At 33.4% G+C, this 20,592-nt stretch overlaps 1 protein-coding gene across 8 annotated transcripts; it reads left to right on the top strand.

Moving 5' to 3' along the window:
* The first annotated feature begins 4,386 nt into the window (after window positions 1–4,386).
* LOC102615727 (polyribonucleotide nucleotidyltransferase 1, chloroplastic) lies at window positions 4,387–19,465 on the top strand. 8 transcript variants are annotated; one of them, XM_015530669.3, is made up of 26 exons: window positions 4,388–4,788; window positions 5,632–5,700; window positions 6,306–6,412; window positions 6,519–6,561; window positions 7,919–8,002; window positions 8,610–8,674; window positions 8,772–8,928; window positions 9,975–10,031; window positions 10,926–11,039; window positions 12,194–12,457; window positions 12,637–12,711; window positions 13,278–13,391; window positions 13,951–14,043; window positions 14,149–14,327; window positions 14,566–14,749; window positions 14,870–14,917; window positions 15,013–15,085; window positions 15,795–15,868; window positions 15,963–16,070; window positions 16,162–16,256; window positions 16,806–16,869; window positions 17,318–17,371; window positions 17,566–17,607; window positions 18,290–18,697; window positions 18,839–18,882; window positions 19,074–19,465. In XM_015530669.3, exons 1-24 carry the CDS (start codon window positions 4,489–4,491, stop codon window positions 18,575–18,577), a joined length of 2,751 nt encoding a protein of 916 aa, XP_015386155.2. In that variant the 5' UTR covers window positions 4,388–4,488; the 3' UTR covers window positions 18,578–18,697; window positions 18,839–18,882; window positions 19,074–19,465. The 8 variants fall into 8 exon arrangements, with proteins under 8 accessions (XP_024954397.2, XP_052293139.1, XP_024954398.2 ...); XM_025098626.2 differs by having other exon boundaries at window positions 18,839–18,958; XM_025098628.2 differs by lacking the exon at window positions 18,839–18,882 and adding an exon at window positions 4,943–4,969 and having other exon boundaries at window positions 4,667–4,788.
* The last annotated feature ends 1,127 nt before the right edge of the window (window positions 19,466–20,592 follow it).

Below are 20,592 nucleotides of genomic sequence, written 5' to 3'. Positions count from 1 at the left end.
ATTTATAAAAATAATATTTGTACTTAGAGTTGTTTGGAAGAAATTGAATTGTTTTTCTTTTTGAATTAAAAAAATAAAAAAAATGGAAAATGATATTTTGGGAATTAAAGTATGTTTTGAGAGAAAAGGGGTTTAAAAAAAAAGTTACGGGGTGCTAATAGTCGCACTCATTTCAAAATCTAATTAAGAAGTGACTGTTTAGGAATCCAAACAATACCAAACATAGTAACATACCCTTAGTCATAACTTCCAAACATAGTTAAATTGTCTTTGAGAAAAAGTAAGTTGTGCATAATTACCTTAATATTTTGGTCCTTTAATGCATTTATCAAAATTTTGTAACTTAGTAACATTATTGAAAAACTAACAAAATACAATTTATGCAATACAATACAAATACATAACAGTATATCTCTCACTTCACGTAATAGCCAAAGATTTGTTGACTTTTTGTCATCAAACAAGCCAAGGAAAAATTCGGCCACTTTATCAGCAAATGATGATGAGGCCTGACCTCACGAACTGAATCTTGCTGCATGCAAGTGTAACTGCAGGTTCGTGGGTGTGTGTGTGTACATGTATATGAATGCATATGAATATAAATACATATATGTATGTATGTATTAGTTTCTGCCTGCTAGAATAAGCAAGAAGCATACAATATTGCAATACTAGGAACAGGCTATTTGCAGATGAGATGCGCACAAAAATTACACATGACAAATAAAGTGAGTACACTTGTACAGAGAGATAAAATTAGTAAAGTAAATAAGTTTGCTTTGTAATGAAATATTTCTTTAAGATCGTGTACAGTTTTATGTGCAATTTCATGTATAAATAGCATTACCCACAACACTGATATACTTTTCATGTGTTTTTTTTAACTGAAAATTAAATTCCATTTACACCCATTTGGGTAGGGTTTGAATTCAAAATTTATAGTATACAATTTTAAGATGTTTTATAACAATCACAATTCATTTTATCGGATCAAGCTACGGTGCAACTGTGGCACCATGCCACAGTTGCATCTAGCCGTTGGATGCAGTTGGATTGGTGGGGTCCACTGACATCCAACGGTTAGATGCAACTGTAGCACGGTAACACTGTTGCACCTAAGGTTCCCCCCATTTTATCACTTTGATGTTTAAGAAAGTAGATATAGAATATATTATTAATCGAGTACTAATTCAATGCATGAAGCCGCACACATTATGGTGCGGTATGTTACACACATTATGGTGTATGATGTAGCACGTAGCAAGCCATGATTGGTGGCCTCTCAAGCCCATAACACAGAGCCTACCAATCATGACTTGCCATGCGCGATGTCGTGCACCATAGTGTGCATGACTTGTACCAAAACGCATTATTAATATATTATGAATCTGCTACGCATGATGTGCATATGTGACTTGCTTTTGCTAGTTGAAGTATGACAAAAGAACTTGACATGGGGCTGAGAAACTTTTTTTTTTTTTTTTTTTTGTGTGTTAATAATCTATTATGCAAAGATCACATTAGATCTCGATTCATCTAAATTTGAGCCGGATAGAATCATTAGGGTGGCAAAAATCTCTTAACAAGTATTTAACGTAACTGCATTTTCAAACCTTAAACCGAGGACCTTAGTTAAGTTAGAATAACCGCATACTATATGATTTACGCACTTGTTGGTAAATAATTAAGGAATGATATATTAGTGAAAACTGCTGCCCAACAGACCAACCTATGGGGCTAAGAAACTTTTATGATTAAGGATTTATTAAGTGCATGTGTAGTAATTTATTATCGGTAGAATTGTATTGTGGGGCTCACAACTTTGCCAATGAACAACCATCATATATGCAGTCGCCCATTAGATCGGGATTATATAATTAAAGAAAATTATCATTGCGCTACCTTTCTTTTGCTTTATATTCATCCAACCGCCATAAAATTCTAACATGTTATCTGCACCACTTTTCTTTTGAAATTTGTATCAATTAGTTACTTTTGCACTAACACCGTTAAAAATACCCCTACACTTAATAAATAAATAAATCCAAAAAGTAGAATTTTTATTTTTAATAAAAATTTATAATTATAAAAATAATTACAAAATTTTGGGATTTAATAAAAATCCCCTAAATTATTAAAATTTTGGGATTTATTTTTTAATAAATAAATTCACTTATTTTAATAAAAATTTGTAAAATTGTAAATTTCTAATAAAAATAATTAATAAAATTTTACAAAATCTAAATTTAATAAAAATCAACTGAGCACCTCTATTTTGGATTTATTTTTTTTAAATTTAGGGTATTTTTATAATTATATATTTTTTTTTTCAAAGCCTTTATAAGATAAAATGGTCTTTTAATTTATTTAGGGGTAAAATTATTATTTCGTTTAAATTATTTAATGGTGTTAGTGCAAAAATAACTAATTGATACAAATTTCAAAAGAAAGGTGATGCAGAGAACATGTTAAAATTTTATGGTGGTTGGATGAACATAGGGTTTGAAGGTGGTACAATGATTATTTCCCTATAATTAAAGATAGTTGTTAATAATAATTTAACTATCATAATCAATAATTAAAAAGTAAATTATATATCTGAAGTAATGTATAATAGCTGCTAGAATGAGTATATAATAATTTTATAGTACAGGATCCCGCTGTATGCATTGATTAAAATAAATAAAAGTCTTTGATTGTAATTGACGGTTAATGTAATTTATGCCTGAGGTAATATGAGTTCGAGTAATCATAAAAATATAAAATTAGTATTTAGTAGGATAGAATTTTCCACTCTCATCAAACTTTTTTTTTTAAATTATTTATCGACATGTATCAAATGAAATAAAAGTTTATATAAAAGATAAGATTGTGTAAAAGAATAAGATAAAATAAAATAGTGTTCCAAATATATATAAAAAAATATATTACAAAGCCGGCTTTTCTCATTTTTATTTATCCACAGTAAATCACCAAATGGTTGATGCTTACTAACATTTTTTTTTATTAAAGGCAGTAACAATGATCTGGACTCTTTAGGTCTCTATGATTTTTAATTTAAGTAATTAGATTTTTAACTTTTTTTTAATTATCCACTACATCCCTAACGTTATAATTTTATCCCTTGAGGGAAAATTCTTGAGAGATAAATATGACTTTGAGCATATAGAACCCCTCGTGACTTTTCGTTAACACAACATATAAATACAACTCTCTTGTTTTGTCTTGTTTTCATTATAAGAGACCACACTAATTGAGTTATTTATTAGGAATAAATTAAAGCTTATAACAACCTTTTAATATTCATATTCATTTGAATATTGAAGTAAAAGGAATTATATATTACCTCATATATAGTAAAACTACGATGTACTCACATTGTTAAAACCAATTAATTTTATTATTTTAAGAAGGTTATAACTTAGTAGATATTTAGTTCAAAAATTATTATTGACTTTGTTATCCTTAGTGTAAGTAATATAGAGATAAATCTATTAATAATTAATTAATAGAGTGTGTCAATTACACGAAACTCTAACATGCTTGACAAGGTAGAAATGTTTTGGCTTCAACAAGGTGTCTATACTACTGAATTATTATATGCCTGAAAGTTTAAAGATGTGATAATAACTCTAAAGAATAAATCATTGTCTCAAATGATTTCAGCAAAACTTTTATTTCATGTTAAACATTTAATTTAACATATATATTTTTGCAATATACAAATAATTATTACTATGTGGAGGCAAGTTATTCAAGACGAAATTTAGAAAACTTATAATTTATTACAATATGGAGTTTTAAACATATACATGTTTCAAATAATTATTATTACGTGAAAGCAAGTTACTCAAGACGATATGCATAAAACTTACCATAAAGTAAAGTTTATTCTTATTTATCACTGACCCAATTTAGGGCCATAATTTTTATGACTATAGGAAGGTGTATAGAAAATTATTGTAGAGAGATTCTAGTGTAACAATAAAAATTGATTTAAAAATTTACTATTAATAGTTACATTTATTTTATTTTTTTTTTCCGATGGATTTTTAGCCTCAACTTCCATTTGATATTGCCCAAGCCACATGGGGCTGTATTTATGGATATTCCCCCAAAAAAAAACTTGTTTAGATAAAGTCCCCTATTTTTTAAATAATAACAGTAGTATTGGATGAAATTATTCAGATTACATTTTTATTTGTTTTTTTCTGAGAAAGAACCTGGGGCGCGTACAAGCTAAATGCAGCCGAAGGATCAAGCCCATGTCTAAGCCCAAGCTAACGACGGCGCAGAGATCAAGCCCGGGCCCAACCCAAGCCCGGTCCTTCACTTACCCAACGACAACAAACACCCATTACTCATTTACTCTCTCTGTGCGCGCCTTCGAAATCGAAACGGATAAAATCCCCCTCTTTCTCTCTCTCTCCTCTCTTCTCTCTCTCTCTCGCAGTAGCAATAAGCAAAGTTAGTGAGAGCCAAAACAAGATGTTAGCAACAAGCCCTGGCGGCCTACATATTAGGCCGTACCATCCACACTCTTCTCATTTCTCACTCTCCACTCGCTGCAAGCTTTCTTTATCCCCAAATTGTCCTCGCTTCTCCACTTCACAAAAATCTTCCAAGTTTCGTTCTCTCTCTCTGCTCTTATCAAGAAGAAAGTACAGCGAGCGGTTTAGTGTTCGAGCTTCAGCAACCGGACCGGAAGTTTCTGAACCGGTTTTGAGCGATGCCTTGCCGAGTTTTCCCCAACCGGTTTCTGTCAAAATTCCTTTCGGTGACAGACAAGTAAGTCTAAAATATGGTTATTTCGGTTTGGAATATTTTGAATTTCGTGTTAAAGCTGAAGATATATTTATAGTTCGCGTTTACTGAACACTTGCAGTACATTTATATTTCAAATTATAACCATGGTTTCCTTGGCTCCAAATTTGGCTTGTAGGACTTTTGAGCCGTGAAAGAGATGATAGTGAGTGTCAAAAAGATGTACTTTGATTAACTTTTTGGTGGTTGCCATCAAGCAATGAACAATTTTCACACAAATTGAATGAGGAATTAAGAACTGAAGAGTTTTCCCACAATTTGTTTGATCGTTTCCTTAAACGCATTTAAGCAACGTTGCCGGAACGCTAATCATTCTATCGAACTAAAATCCCTGAAATAGTAAAATGAAATGAATAAGCCTCCTTTAAAATTTCATCAATAGATTCTTTTATCTTTACGCTGAAAGCCTTAATAGCTTTAGAAGCTTGATCTTTTTTGACTGTAAGTATTCGAGGAGAGCTCTCACTTGGAAGAGAACCTTTTTGTTATCCTTCTCTCTCTCTCTCTCTCTAAATAATTTCAGGTGGTTGCTATATAATCATGATACTTACTGTAAATTAGTTTTGGGTATTCAATTGCCTCATGGAAATTGTGTCTCTCTGTAGCTGTAACTTATTTTGTTTTGGAGAATAATCTTCCCATTAAAAGTCTCATGTTAAAAGAGTTTAATTCCATATGGACCTAAAGCTTTCTCTTTTTCATGATTTCTTTTTTGCTTCCTTTTTAATCACTTCATATATGGATTTTATTAGGAAAAGCTGTACCAGAGTATGCTCCTGATTTAAACTATTTGCTGTGTTCTTGTAGATTCTGGTTGAGACTGGCCATATGGGAAGACAAGCTAGTGGTGCTGTTACAGTGACAGATGGAGAAACTGTTAGTACTCACTTGCTTAGAGGGATTTACTTAGGAAACATATACTATGCATATTGAAAGTATGCTTTGTTAATATCTTTGTAACTTGATTGTCATTCTAAGATTTCTCAAAATGTCATAACTTTACCACTGAAAAAATGATATCCATGGAGCTTTATTCAAACCATTTTGGTTTAGAAAATTGTTACTGTATGCTTACATGAAGTTATGGAGATAAAAAGATCTGACAACAGTTAAATGGTCATGAAAGCTGATCATTGCTGGTGGTGGAAATATTTTCTAAAGCTGCCTTTGGAAAACTGTTCCTTTGCCTTTCTTTGTGAGAATGAAGCTGGATTTAAATAACATAAAAGGGAAAGGAGAACTTACTTTATGAAATAGTAGGAACCTAGGTTAATACAACAGGACCTTTAAGAGCCAATTTTGTAAGTTTAATCATATTACCAAAGTCGAGTTTGATTTTAAGATCCTGAATATTAACCAGATGTTTCTTAAAGGGAAAAAAAATGGTTTTGGCATGTTTATATAGAACTAATGCTACTTCAATAGAACTAATGCATTAATGTAATAGTTAAAAAGAATTAATGCATTAATGCTTTTTGCAGATAATCTACACGTCTGTTTGTTTGGCTGATGTCCCAAGTGAGCCTTCTGATTTTTTCCCTCTTAATGTGAATTATCAAGAGCGTTTTTCAGCAGCAGGTCGGACAAGGTGCATCTTGCCGTATTTTCCTACCTTTTTTTTTTATTTTGTCTAATTTAATCTTAATAATTGTGAAATAAGACTTATTTTCATGCTTAATTCAATGTTGCTTTAGTGGTGGCTTCTTTAAACGAGAAGGGAGGACAAAAGATCATGAGGTACAACTATTGCCATCCAAAAGTATTCTTTCGTCTGTTGTTACTCTCACTTTTTGTTGTGGCTTTAATTTTCTGGTAAATTTTATATTAGGGCAAGCATGGAAGGATTCATTTTTATGTTATCTGTAAATCTTAAGGTGTCCAAAAATGAAAGAGAGCTAAATTATCCGCAAAAGTCATAAATGGGATCTTTGTTCAACTTCTGTATAGAATTTTGAAAGTTAATGGTGTTTCATGAGTCACATAGAGCTAATTCATGTCTCCTCTGACAGCCAATATAATCATAGAGCTAACCCATGTCTCCTCTGACAGCTAATCTACATAGTTACACTGGCACATATATTAATAAAACTAAAACATGCATGCATATATTATTCAGAGTAGATAGATTTGTGTATAGTTCATAATGGAGTGGGCCCTCTAAACCATGTGACCCTTTAGTATATTGCGTATACGAATGATCAGAACTATTTGAGTAAGTTTTTATATTTAACTAACTGATATATTGAGCCAAACTGACTTTGATTAAGGTTAGCCTCTCTAATATATTTCATTGGCTAAGAGTTAACTACAAACTTTTTGCTTTTCTAGCAAAATAATTTTTAAACAACCTAATGAAGTTGATTAAAGTAGCCTTTTTTGGATCTCTAATATTCGCTTGTATATCCGTTATAATTGTTTGCTGTTGTGCGTACATATATTGGAGTGCTTCAGCACTTTCTTAAATCCAGGTATGGTTATATATGTATTTTTATAAATATATATAAACTGTGTTTCTTTGATTATCCTATTGCATTTGAATAGTCACTCTGGCTATATATTTTGCTGTTATAATTGGCCTTCCTTTAAGTTCCATTTTCTACCTTTCATTGCATGTGCAAACAGTAACTGTAGGTATTAGTATCTTTGGCCTAGGGAGAGCATAATAATTTACATTTTCAACTTTGCTTGAGACCACCAGTAATCTGTTTAGGATGCTTGCTTACTAGAGGATTAGAATATAATTACTTTATGTAAAGAATAACGTTAGACATCATGGTGTTTCCTAAAATATATCATCATTTACATTTTTGTGCTTTTTTCTCTCAAATTCTTAGATTTCTCAGATGCCCTTTGCAACTGTGAAAAGAATTTTCTTATTGATACCTATTATTGGTTGAACTTGCTAACTGGAATTATGTAGCTCAATAGTGGCTATGATGATATGATAAAGAAGTCATGAAGCATTTGATGCTTTTTTGAAGTACATAGTGGTATCTTGTTTGGTATTTGGACTTGATGGTTATTGTATCCCTTTATAATTTTTGTATTCATCATCTCTCCATTTATGTATTTGTCTCTATTTGGTTGCATATAGGTCCTTGTTTGTAGATTGATTGATCGGCCTCTTCGTCCAACTTTGATTAAGGGCTTTTACCATGAAACTCAGATACTCTCTTGGGTATGCTTCTTTTGTATCTCTCTTGAAGATTTCCTTTACTTAATTGTCTCCTTTTAGAAGGAAAACATAAATTTCACGTGATGGAATAAATAAGTTAAAAACTGATGTATTATTATATTTTCGGTATCTTAACATTCTTTAATGAATTTTATTGATAAGTTACAGATCTATGACCAAATAGTTAAAGTTTTTACTGGTTCAATATGAGCAAAATTTCTCATCCATTCCCCTGGTGAAAATGACAAGAACGTGGTATTTTGATCTAATGGGAATTGGGATACTTTACCCTTATACCATTGATGCCAACATAATTAAAATACTTGCCGACAAGGTTATATTGTATGCATCTTATCACCGTCATGATCCATCCAGTCTTGCACTGTGTTCTATCTAGCATTAATAGTGCTCACTTAATTTGTTGTTTATTATTTGTATAAGAAACTTGAAAGCAAGTATATTAATGATGTAATATTGTAATGTACAAATAGTCTAACTGATCAATGGCTTTTGTGAAAATATAGTCCATGAGTAATTGTGACTTATGGTGTCCCTCACTGTCATCTGTATAGCTCATTTTGCTTTTCTTATTGTCACCTAATGCTTACAGGTTTTGAGTTATGATGGTCTGCATTTCCCTGATGCTCTGGCAGTCACAGCTGCTGGAATAGCGGTGTAAGTCTGATCATACTCTTATGTAGTGCCATTCTCTTGCAAATACATAGAATCAGTAGAATATCTATTTTCAATTTGTAATCTTTTGAAACCACAGTGCTCTTTCAGAGGTGCCAAATTCAAAAGTAATTGCGGGAGTTCGAGTTGGTCTAGTTGGTGACAAGTTTATTGTGAACCCAACCACCCAAGAGATGGAAGACTCACAATTGGACTTGTTGCTGGCTGGCTCTGATGATGCAATATTGATGATAGAGGTTTGCTTTTAATTTGAATGTTAGTTTTAATGCAGTGATGGAGATTTTTATTTCATGTCACACAAGTCTTGTTTTAGTTGTTTAAAGAGGTCACATTTCAGCTCACCTGGATAATCTACCTAAGTTTGCAAACAAGTTTCTGCTAAATTATATGAATGGAAGGTGTGCGGAAAACAATTGTGCTAATGGAAGGTGTGCAGAAAACAATTGTGCACTAGGAGACTGGAAGTAAACAACATGATGAATAGGTACATGCTAGGATCTTCATGCTTGATCTGATTTATTGATACAAAACTACAAAGAGACATTAATTGAAAATAGAGAAGGCCAGCAGTTGAGTTGGATAATCTGTAGATGAGGCAAGAGGGTGAGCTAGATTTTGGAATACACTCCAGTTTCTATAACCTAGTCAGTGCTAGTGTTAGGAATACTCAATTTGATCTGAGGATCGAGAGACAGGATGAAGGAAATCAGACCATTTTTGTTGTTTCCTTTTTTGACTTCTTTTTCTATCATACAAATATAATATTTTCTTAAAGGTTGGGTATTCATCACAACTTTTGGAAATGAGTTCCAAGATCATGTGAATGATACTATTGGAGTTTTCCCCGACAATTTATATGGTCAGCAGCTCGTGCTAAATATAGTAAAAATAAAGTTGCAAATAGTTGTCCGACCTCCTAAATAGATTGAGGTACACCGAATGCTTTGAAGGTTCAATACATAATCTGAGAATGGATTGTAACAAAATTGAGCAAGAGCACAATTGGTGTTATGGTAACTTCCATTTTTCACATTACTTTTTCTCACTGGTGAATGCTGTGAAATATTGGCTCTTTCTGACTTAACACAACATTGACGATTGTTTGGTTTCTTGCCAATGGTGGTTGGGCCTAATGGAATCTCTTCTGCCCTACAAGTGGGATGAATGGTGAGGTCACAGGTCTATTCCACTTGGGTGCAACACTTTACTGTTTCAACAAACCTACGCTTGAGTAATTTGTCTTGATAATACTGATAGAGACATAGAAAGTTTCGAATTGCAGGGTTATTGTGATTTTCTTTCGGAAGAGATGTTGATTCAAGCAGTACAAGTCGGGCAGGTTGTTCTTTTACCTAAGTATGTTGCTTTTCTGCTATTTGGATATTAGGCTGGTTATGTTTTAGTTTTTCTGAAAGTCATGCTTGTAACCAAATGCAAAATTATATCAATCTGCTGCTGTATCTGCAAACTATGGATTTTATTACTTAAAAAAAAAAAATTTCTCCATAATTATTTATTTCTATACTTAGCAGTATCAATATTTGTTTTCATGGTCTTTTTGTTGGCTTCTGAATGTTTATTAGTGAACCTTTCATTGTTGTGTTATCTTCTTCTATAATGGATTTGAGCTAAAAGTGCTTTCTTTTACAAAGGATGCACAACATACAATTGAGTAATTTGTTTTTTGGGGTAAGTCAGTGTGACTGTTTTGTTTGTCTATATGTAGATACCATATTCAAGTAAATCCTAATTTCATGAGAAATAGATTACAAAAGAGTTGTATTGCCTGACTAAAAGAACAAATTATTCTACCGTATTCAAGTTACCATATTCAAGTAAATTCTAATTTTGTAAGAAAAAATATAGGATTGCGGGTAAATGTTTTGTTTATGGTTTACTTAACTCATAATTGATTTGTGTTTTTTTTTTCTTTCTTGGGTAGAAAAACCTATGGGGGTTTTACCTTTTGTTTCGTTTGCTAGTTTCTATTTTATTTTTCTTTTCTTTGTTTCTTTGCTTCCCCCACCCCCCCCCCTGCGGCGGCATCTCCAGCTTTTGAAATAAGGGGTTTAACATGTCGAGTCTATTGTGCTAGGATTTCTCTCTCTCTCTCTCCCCCTCTCTGTTTTATAATATTAGGCTCATTTAATGTTCTAAAAATGTAATGAAACTGTGGCAATTGTTAAGCTTTTCCTTCTATAAGTTGATACACGAACTTTCTACTTTTGATCAGGATGCAGTACGGGAAATTTCCAATGAGGTGAAGGCTCTTGTGGAAATGTGTGGTAAACCAAAAATGCTCGACACAATCAAATTACCTCCTCCTGAGCTATATAAGCATGTTGAAGTATAATTTCTTCTTTTTTTATTGCCTAAGCATGCATCCTCTTTCTTTGGATTCATGAGTAGCAATAGTTTAGTTTTTTATACACAAACAAACACGCAAGCAAGGAAGCATGGTGGGTCCATAACCCACATCCTAGGATCAAAAACTGGCTTTGATATTAAAGAAACAGGATCGTATAATGCAAAATATAAAATGCACGTAAAATTTTAATCTTAAAATAATAATACACGAAATAATAGCACTAAAATATTAATCTTAAAATAATAATACACAAAATAATAGCACTAAATAAATTGATAAATTGAAAATAGAGAATGGAATATTTAAAATGAGTTATTAATAATAAATGAACCAGTGTCTTTTATTGTAGCCATGAAAAAAAGAGAGATACTTGCTACAGCTAAGGACACTTGCTATGGCAAAGGTCATCAAGAAAGTCTATAAAGAAGACAATTCAAACTTCAGAAGACAAGCCTTTTACACTTCTAAGTCTTCAAAAAAAAATTTTAAAAATTCATCTCTTCTCAATCTGTTTGTTGTACTCAAGTCTTCAGAACTTAGAGATAAAAAACCTTCTAAATAGATATTTATATATTGAACAATTCTTCGTTGAGGATGTCCTCATTTTAATAAAATGATGATGCCGCTTAAACAACCCCCTCCCCCCCAAAAAAAAACAAACACGAATTTCAACGCATTATGAACTGTGTGTGTGTGTGTGTTTTTTGTTTTTTTCTTTTAGTGGCGTTGGCATCTTATTAAAGTGAGACTCATATCTTAATAGCTGAGACACATATGTATCATACTGAAGTAACTAGTGTCATACTTGTTTCAAAATGTACCAGAAGTGACTGGTATAGGTTCTAGCAAGTTGTTTATGGAAGCATTTAATATAATCAGTATGAGATGCCGGAAGGAGATATTGTTGTTTAAATTTTATGTTGTTGAATGGTATAGCTTCTAGGAAGTTGTTTATGGAAGCATTTAAAATAATCAGTATGAGATGCCTGAAGGAGATATTGTATTGAAATTTTATGTATGGATGTTTGAAGGAGACATTGTTCAAATTTAATTTTGCAATTTTATGCTCTCTCATAAAAGTAAATTATGAAAGAATAATAAGTAGTAATATATTTGTTATGCATTGCTTGCAGGAAATTGCTGGTGAGGAATTGGTGAAAGTGTTACAAATTAAGAACAAAATACCTCGAAGAAAGGCCCTTTCATCATTGGAAGAAAAAGTTTTGACAATTCTTTCTGAGAATGGATATGTCAGCAAGGATGAAACTGTGGGCATTGTTGAAACAATACCAGATCTGCTTGAGGATGAAGATGAGGATGAGGAAGTTGTTGTGGATGGTGAAGTAGATGAAGGTGATGTCCACATCAAGCCAAAGTCAAGGAAATCCACACCCATGGTAAATTCCAATAATACTTTCCGTTCCAGCTTAAGCGGGTGATTGGCCTTGACGATAAATTATAGTATTTAATAATTTTCATCCTATGAATGAACTTTTGCTTGCCTTCTTCTCTGTCATTGAAGTATTATGTCATATTGTCACTCAAGCTTTTTATTTTCATGATTTGCCTCTGCTAGTTGTTTTCTGAGGTAGATGTGAAGCTGGTATTTAAAGAAGTTACTTCCAAATTCCTGCGAAGGCGTATCGTGGAGGTATTCAAAATTTCTGTCTGTAAAATCTTAGTGAAAAATTTCCATTGGTAGTTTTAGATTTTGGATAAAATCCAATGGATCTCTTGTTGCGCTATTGCAGTACACTGAATTAGCTTTTCCCTATAGTTATTAGAAAGCTAAATTACTTCTGACTTTTGTAGCATTTGAAATTCAGCTTTCCTATGGCAAGCAGAATTTTTTATTTTGCTTACCGCTAAATATTCTTTTGACTCAAAGAGTGCTATTGTTATCAATGTCGCTTGCGATGTTTTGTGCATTTGAGGGTGTTGATTTATTTTGAATTTTTTCCTGTAGTACGTGCTAAAGTTTGGAATTCACATGTTATTGTAGTTCAAGTTCTTCCTCAACATGGCATAGTGTATTTGATGTTTGCATTCTCCATATGAATACTATCCCATTGATCCAATAACTTCTGAAGGATGCACTGTATTTAAATGTCAGAACCCTCTTTGTTTCCACAAGAAAAAAGTCTTCTCATTTAAAAATGACTGGTGCTGAGTATGTTCATCCCTGATATTCATTTTCTTTCTTTGGAACTGGTACAGGGAGGAAGAAGAAGCGATGGACGATTTGCAGATGGAATTCGTCCAATCAGTTCAAGATGTGGATTACTTCCTAGAGCACACGGAAGTGCACTTTTCACGCGTGGAGAAACTCAGGTTTAAAGTAGAGCAGTATGTGTGTGTGTGATTGTATATTTATATCTGTGCGTTTTGCTGCTGTACGGTCTTGTATGTGGGTCTGTGTGGAAATTATTGACCACGTCCTTTTCATGGTGTGTTTGTTTTGTGCTGTCATTCCTATTTAAAAAGCATGATCACTGTGTTTCTTGATGTGGGAATTATTCAAAATCTTCATAGAAACTGAATATAATTTGCATGCATGATGATTGGTGTTTACCCTCCTGCACTTTCGTCTCTATTTGTGCAGTTGAACATGCCTTCCCAAGTTCTCTGTTCCTTCAAGCTTATTTCATACTGCTAGGTCAGCTCCTTGTTTGTCTTAGGTTAACCTATGATCTTATATCATCAGTCATGTTCTATCTAGCCACCGTTAATTGTCCATTTTATGGCCAGCATTCAGTTTGGGTTTGATTATTCTATGTCTTGAGAGATAACATTGGGAACCATGTCCTGCTATGTAGTTTATGAACATCGTGCATATCCTTATGCAGTCATTGTTCCATTTGTTTGTCTAATACCTTGTAATAATTTTCAGTCTTTGGCTGTGGTTACGCTGGGTGATAAACAAATGGCACAGAGAATAGACAACCTTGAGAGTGATGATGAAGTGAAGAGGTTCTACCTTCAGGTCTCTTTGACTTTATTGCCACTGAATCTGTTGTTTTATTTTCAACATATTAACCTTTTCCAAAATGCTAACAGCTATCATTTGCATTTTCATATAATATTTCAGTACTCATTTCCTCCATCATCAGTTGGTGAGGTTGGGCGAATTGGAGCACCCAGTAGAAGAGAAATTGGTCATGGAACGCTTGCAGAGCGAGCTCTTGAGCCTGTGTTGCCTTCTGACAACGATTTTCCTTATACTATACGTGTGGAGAGTACCATAACAGAAAGCAATGGCTCCTCAAGGTGGATTCTTTTTATTTTCCTTCAAATTTCTTTATCATTTTAAAGCTAAAACTTTTACATATATAAATCTTAGTATGTGTATGCATTTCGAATCTATTTGAAGCCTTTGATATCATTCATACTTTTCGCATGGACACTCAACTTCCCTGCTGCCCCTCTCATTTTATAGTTGCATCTGAAGTCATTTTCTGAATAGATTTTAGCATTTAATACTAACTCAAGTTTCATTGCATAATAGCATGGCATCTGTTTGTGGAGGTTGCTTGGCATTGCAAGATGCCGGGGTTCCCATAAAGTGCTCAATTGCTGGAGTAGCAATGGGTATGGTTTTAGACACTGACGAATTTGGGGGAGATGGAACACCGCTAATTCTCTCTGACATAACTGGATCCGAAGATGCATCTGGGGATATGGATTTTAAGGTCATATTTCCTTGCATTTATTTTGTTATCTTTTTGATATATTTAAATTAGGGGGTTTGATAATGCTAATAGTTTTAAGTATTGGAAGCTGTTTTGGCTCATTTAGGATGATAATCTCAGGTTGCTGGAAATGAAGATGGAATAACTGCATTTCAGATGGACATAAAGGTTTATGTTTCCCCAAAGCTTGGTGGTTGTGTTCTTGGACATTGCTAACTTTATCTGCTAATCTTAAATTATAAGTAATGACCATTCTATGACAGGTAGGAGGGATTACTTTACCTGTTATGAAAAAGGCACTTCAACAGGCAAAGGATGGTCGTAGGCATATTCTTGGTAAAGATCTGGGTTTATTAGTTTATGTGAAAGAAATATATGGAAACTTCTTTGGTATTTTTAGTTTATGATTCTAAAGAGTTCAAACTACTTTATGAGGTTGGTTGATTATGCTAACTTCTTAACCCTGCATCTATGCTTTTTTGCCCTTGTCTGTCCTGATTCCAACTCAGATATCTTTGTAATGTTCATTTATAATAATTTGTAAAATTATTGGAAATCATTTTAAATTAGATTTACAGTTCCGAAATATATCTTTCTAGTTAATTTAGGCACATATTTATACAAAACTGAAATGAAAATTGTGAGCCTTTGAAACATCTTGTGCTTGTATCTGAGATTGCTATGTTGAATTTCTGTTGGTTTTGATCCTTGGAGGACTTGTATACTGGATAGGATGGCCTCTAGGTTTCTTGGCTCATATGGATCTTTTGTTTACTGGGTATTAACTGTGTATATCAGTACATTGAAAGCACCCCTTAGTTCTTTAACAGATTTGTCACTTATCAAGTTGCTATCCGAGCCATTGAACTTTGGAAGTATTACAGTTACTGTTTCACGATGTTGCTTTTGGAGCATTTCTCTCTGTTGTTTGTCCACTCTGTGAAACCTTAGTAATTGTATTTTTCTTGAGTGTTGATAGTTATTATGATCTCCTTACGTAGTCATGAATTCTCGACTAACTTTTTACTTCCATTTAATGATTCAGCTGAAATGTTGAAATGCTCACCTCCCCCTTCCAATAGTCTTTCCAAGCATGCCCCATTGATTCACATTATGAAGGTTTGTTTACAGGATCCTATTAATTGCTTGTCAGTTGGCATCATGTCTATGATACATAAATATACTCCTTGCTTAATATAATAATGTTTTATAGGTCAAGCCAGAGAAAATCAACCTTATCATTGGTTCTGGTGGGAAGAAGGTGAAGAGTATTATCGAAGAAACTGGAGTGGAGGCTATTGACACTGAAGATGACGGAACAGTAAGATCAGATTATGGTCCCCATCTTTCCTTGATATTTTTTTATTTGATCTTTTCATTTCTGCACTTTCTGAAATATATCCTGTTCTCAGGTAAAAATTACTGCAAAGGATTTGTCAAGTCTAGAGAAGTCCAAAGCCATTATTAGTAATCTAACAATGGTCCCAACTGTTGGTGATATTTATAGGTATTTCTTTTCTTTTCTGGTGACCTTTCTCGTTTTCCCAACTTGAATGTCCTGGTATTCGGTGGTCATTGTTCCTAAAAGCCTAGGTGGTAAGATAAAACATAACAATAGTGATTAGACTTTTTCACCTCCCTTCGTGTACCTGTCAAGTTCCTACACACCAAACAGACATGAACCCCAACACAAACCCATCTTTGTTTTGTAGTTTGATGAATAGATGGCAGATACAAACACAAGCTGATGTTATTTTGAGTAAACTTTGTTAACTTGATATTTTGTTGAGTAACCATTAATCCGGAGAGTTCAAGTTGCCAGGAAATTGTCCAACATACATATTTAAATGATGCAATTTCATTATTAAGCAAAAGTTTTTACAACCTTTGGATTAGATATGCTTCATAATGAAGGGTGTCATGCTCAAACATTATAAGAATACAACCGCTTTGCTTGAAGATTGGAAAGGGGACTTTCTTATTTTCATTTATGTATTTTGTTTCTGGAAACTTTATGCTTTTCATATTTATTATTTTGATTGGTTGATTAAATCAGGAACTGCGAGATCAAATCAATTGCTCCTTATGGAGTTTTTGTTGAGATAGCCCCTGGGCGTGAGGTATTATTTTGATCACAAGTTGAAAACAATTTTCCTGTTCCCCCTTTTTTGCATTTTTTTGTGGTAAAAAATTGGTTCCTGTTTTGTCTTGCAGCGTTTCACAATCATTCTGAAATTTTGTTTTCGGAACAAAATACATTCTGCTAGTTGGCAGGATTCAAATTATTAGAAGAATAGAAGTTGAGATTCAAAAGCTTTTGATCAATCATCATATTATTCCTGTTATTCTGTTTTTAATTTTTCATGAGGCATTGTCAAATAGAGGCTGCATTACTTCTTCTTTTGGCTTTTCTGAATAATCTGAACCAAACACCTTGGTTGTATGCATTAAATGTTTCAAGTGAACATGTTATATTAACAAGTATAAATGCAAGTATGGATTAATCTAATAACGGAGTATGAGAAAACTAAGGAGAAATTCAAAGATTCTCATGTTTTGATCCTGCAGGGACTTTGCCATATTAGTGAGCTGAGCTCAAATTGGCTTGCAAAGGCGGAAGATGTAAGCAGTGTTCTTTCTTCCTCCCCTTGCTTTTTCCTTTTTTTTTAAATTTTTATTAATTTGTCTATCTATCCACATCAATTTTTTTAGAACAATATCTATCACATCGATTATTGAAATAATAATGATTTCTGTATTTAGCTAAGAAAGATCTATAAATCACATCGATTATTTTGTTATTTTTTCAATTACAGGTTGTGAAAGTTGGTGACCTTGTTGATGTTAAACTTATTGAGGTTTGGGAGTTTCTGTCTCTTATCTGCTCAGATTCACAAAAGTACAATCATAAATTATAACTATGATGTAGAATGGATCATTATTGCATGAACATTTCTTTTTCCATATTTAAGGTTATATTTTTTGCTCTCCAGTTTGAAGATTACCCTTGTGTGAGCTTATTCCAATCATTTGACCACTTGATACTTTCCTGATAAAGATGTGCATCCAGAATTCATAAAAGACAAATGGAAGAAACTGAAAATGAACAAGAGCAAATAGGGGAAGGCTCAATATTTATTTAAATTCTATTTCCTAACCTTCTAAATTTGTGGCTACCAGTTAAACTTCTGAGGATATGTATTGAAATGTATGCAGTTCGTCTCCACCAATAGTTGTCCTCTTTCATATGCTGAATAATAATCAGTAGGCCAGTTTTTATCCCTATTGCTGTGACAACGATTTAAATCCATGGAATAACACCTAGTTTTCGGAATCTTCCCTTCCTGTTTATTGCCTTCCACATCAGTTATGAAATCTGAGTTAGATGTAAAACTTGCAAAGTTTAATACAAGGTTAACGTAGAAATCTTTATCTATGATCTTGGATCTAGCATCTCCTGCTTTTCTTTGTTCCTCACGTATCATTCTTGTGGAAGTTGCTTTAATTTATTAAGAATTTCTGTATGGGAATGTGAGACAGGTAAATGATAAGGGACAACTTCGCCTGAGCCGCAGAGCACTGCTTCCTGAAGCAGATGCAGAGAATCCCCCTGTAAAGCTGCCTACGGGTGATCCCACCAAAGAGGCTGCAGCTTCAGATAAACTTGTAGGCTCCCCAAAACCAAAAGGTAGCTCTTCAGAGGACACCGTACTTCCACACAAGAAGGTCAAGGTCTTCAAGAGACCAGCTAGCCCTGCAAAAGACGGGCCCTATAGTAACAAAGACAGGACAAAAAAGAGCAGTGGTAAAGCAGTCAGCAGTCAATAGTTGATGGAGGCTTCAGTCGGATCAGGAGTTTATTATATCAAGTTTTAGTGACAAGGAATCATTAGGTCCCCTTAGTTTATGGTGCAAATGATAATTGATAGAGCCTCCATGATGATATTGGTATGACCTACTCTCTTGGTCTGTGTGTTTGCACATCTCTTTCCATGCAACATGTGTGCTGTGTGCACTGTGTCTCTGTGCACATATGTGTTGGTGATACTTGCATGCACATCCCACTTATACATTAAGACCTTTTCTTAGGGTACGAGGATCAAAAAGTCATTTGGAATGTTCCACACGTGCATGTGAGCTTATCCCCTTCATTTTTGCTTATGTCGCCGTGCAATTAGGAATGAGTTGAGAAGGGCTGCACAATGACATGTACATGAAAGCCTGATTTAATTGAAACACAACTTGGTTCTAATTGACTTTACAAATTTTATTCCTCATAATAAGTGATCCTGATCGGTTTTTGCGTACTTTGCTGTGTGTTTAGGAGTGAGAAGGGACTGCACAGTGACATATGCGTGAAAGCCGGTACTTGTGCTCATAAAAGATTGTTCGGGAGAGAAAGGAACCTAATGCGACACCGCGACAGACGTGTTGCAGATGTTATGAAGAAAATTGCATACCACAAAAATAACTTCGGTGCAGGGAAAAACATCTTGCTAGAATATGTAGAAATTTTTGTCGTATCATTGAGCCTTATCATTAAAGCATCTTGATTTATTACAATGCTAATTCCTTGCTCGGGCTATTTTCTCTGGTACTTCTGAGAAGTGAAAAGATCAAAGTGGTTCATGTCATTGGTTCTTTTATTATGTTCCTCTGGCAATATTCATAAAGATGCAGTGTTGTCCATTTCAACAAGGAAGGCCTTTGCATAAACTCTTTTGGGGGCGTGTATATTCTCAGGTTTCTTTAAATTCATAATTCAAGATCCAGAAAAGCATTTACTTTAGATTCAATGCAAACATTGCTAAGATTCGTGGTAGGTCATTTTTTGGACTTCCATGATGTGATTGCAAGTACATTTGCCTAATCCAGAAATTAGCCTTTACTCAAGATTTTTTTGCTTAATCCAACAAATGCTGAAAAATTGTAGATGAAATAAGAACAATGGCAACTGGTCGAATTCTTGCAATTTAAGGAATGGATAATTAAAATCTCTAATCGTTTAAGTTTGGACATTTACTCTCCTAGTTGATAATTTTGTCTATGTAACCATAGGTAACTTTATTGATTCACTAAAATGCACAATGGGACTAATGAACTACCAATGTCTATCACAATTAATGTAATAAAAAGTCTCACTGAAAAACTCTGGATTACGGAAAAAGGTGGGTCGGGATGTGTGATTATCTAAATAACATGCTCGTATTTCCTTTCATAATCTCTTATATAATTTTCATTATTTTTTGCCATCGTTGGAAAACCATCAAAGACACGTGTACGTTCCGGACTCTCTTAACATAAAATAAAGCCTTCTTTCCCCCAGTTTCCAATTCCACAAACTCTCCAAATCTTTCCGGGGTTTTTAATTAAATAGCCAGTTGTAAAATTATTTAAATACCTCTTCTCTTTTTTTTTTTTTCATAGATATTCTAATAAATGTGTATAAATCTAAAATACCCTTAATGAATGCATGAAATCTACTCTTTTTCACCGTCCTCTTAATTCTTACACTCAAATATATTTTTTATCGAAATTCTCTCAAAATCTCTTATAACCTCTTACAAAAATACAACTATGTATTCACTTTTTTTTTTGAATAATTTTCATTGACATTTTCTACGCAGCAACAAATATAAATTCTTAACACAAATTAAGTCTTTAAAGAACTAAATTATTTTAATGAATAATGAAAAAAATCGTGTAATATATGAAGGTCGTGTAATCGCGTAATATATGAAGTCGTGTAATACATGAAGGTCGTGTAATACATAAAGGTCGTGTAATACACAACTGAATGTCGTGATACATGATTCAAGATCGCGTAATAATACAAAAAATCA

Source organism: Citrus sinensis, chromosome 3 (assembly GCF_022201045.2).
Source record: "Citrus sinensis cultivar Valencia sweet orange chromosome 3, DVS_A1.0, whole genome shotgun sequence".
Classification (NCBI taxonomy): domain Eukaryota; kingdom Viridiplantae; phylum Streptophyta; class Magnoliopsida; order Sapindales; family Rutaceae; genus Citrus; species Citrus sinensis.
The sequence above is the reverse complement of the archived record's forward strand: the minus strand, read 5'-3'. Positions and strand labels throughout refer to the sequence as shown.

Coding starts and splice junctions, on each gene's coding strand:
- LOC102615727 (XM_015530669.3), top strand. CDS start 4,489: ATGTTAGCAACAAGCCCTGGCGGCCTACATATTAGGCCGTACCATCCA. Junction 14,044..14,148: donor TGAAGAGGTTCTACCTTCAG/GTCTCTTTGACT, acceptor ATAATATTTCAG/TACTCATTTCCTCCATCATC. Junction 17,608..18,289: donor TTGATGTTAAACTTATTGAG/GTTTGGGAGTTT, acceptor AATGTGAGACAG/GTAAATGATAAGGGACAACT.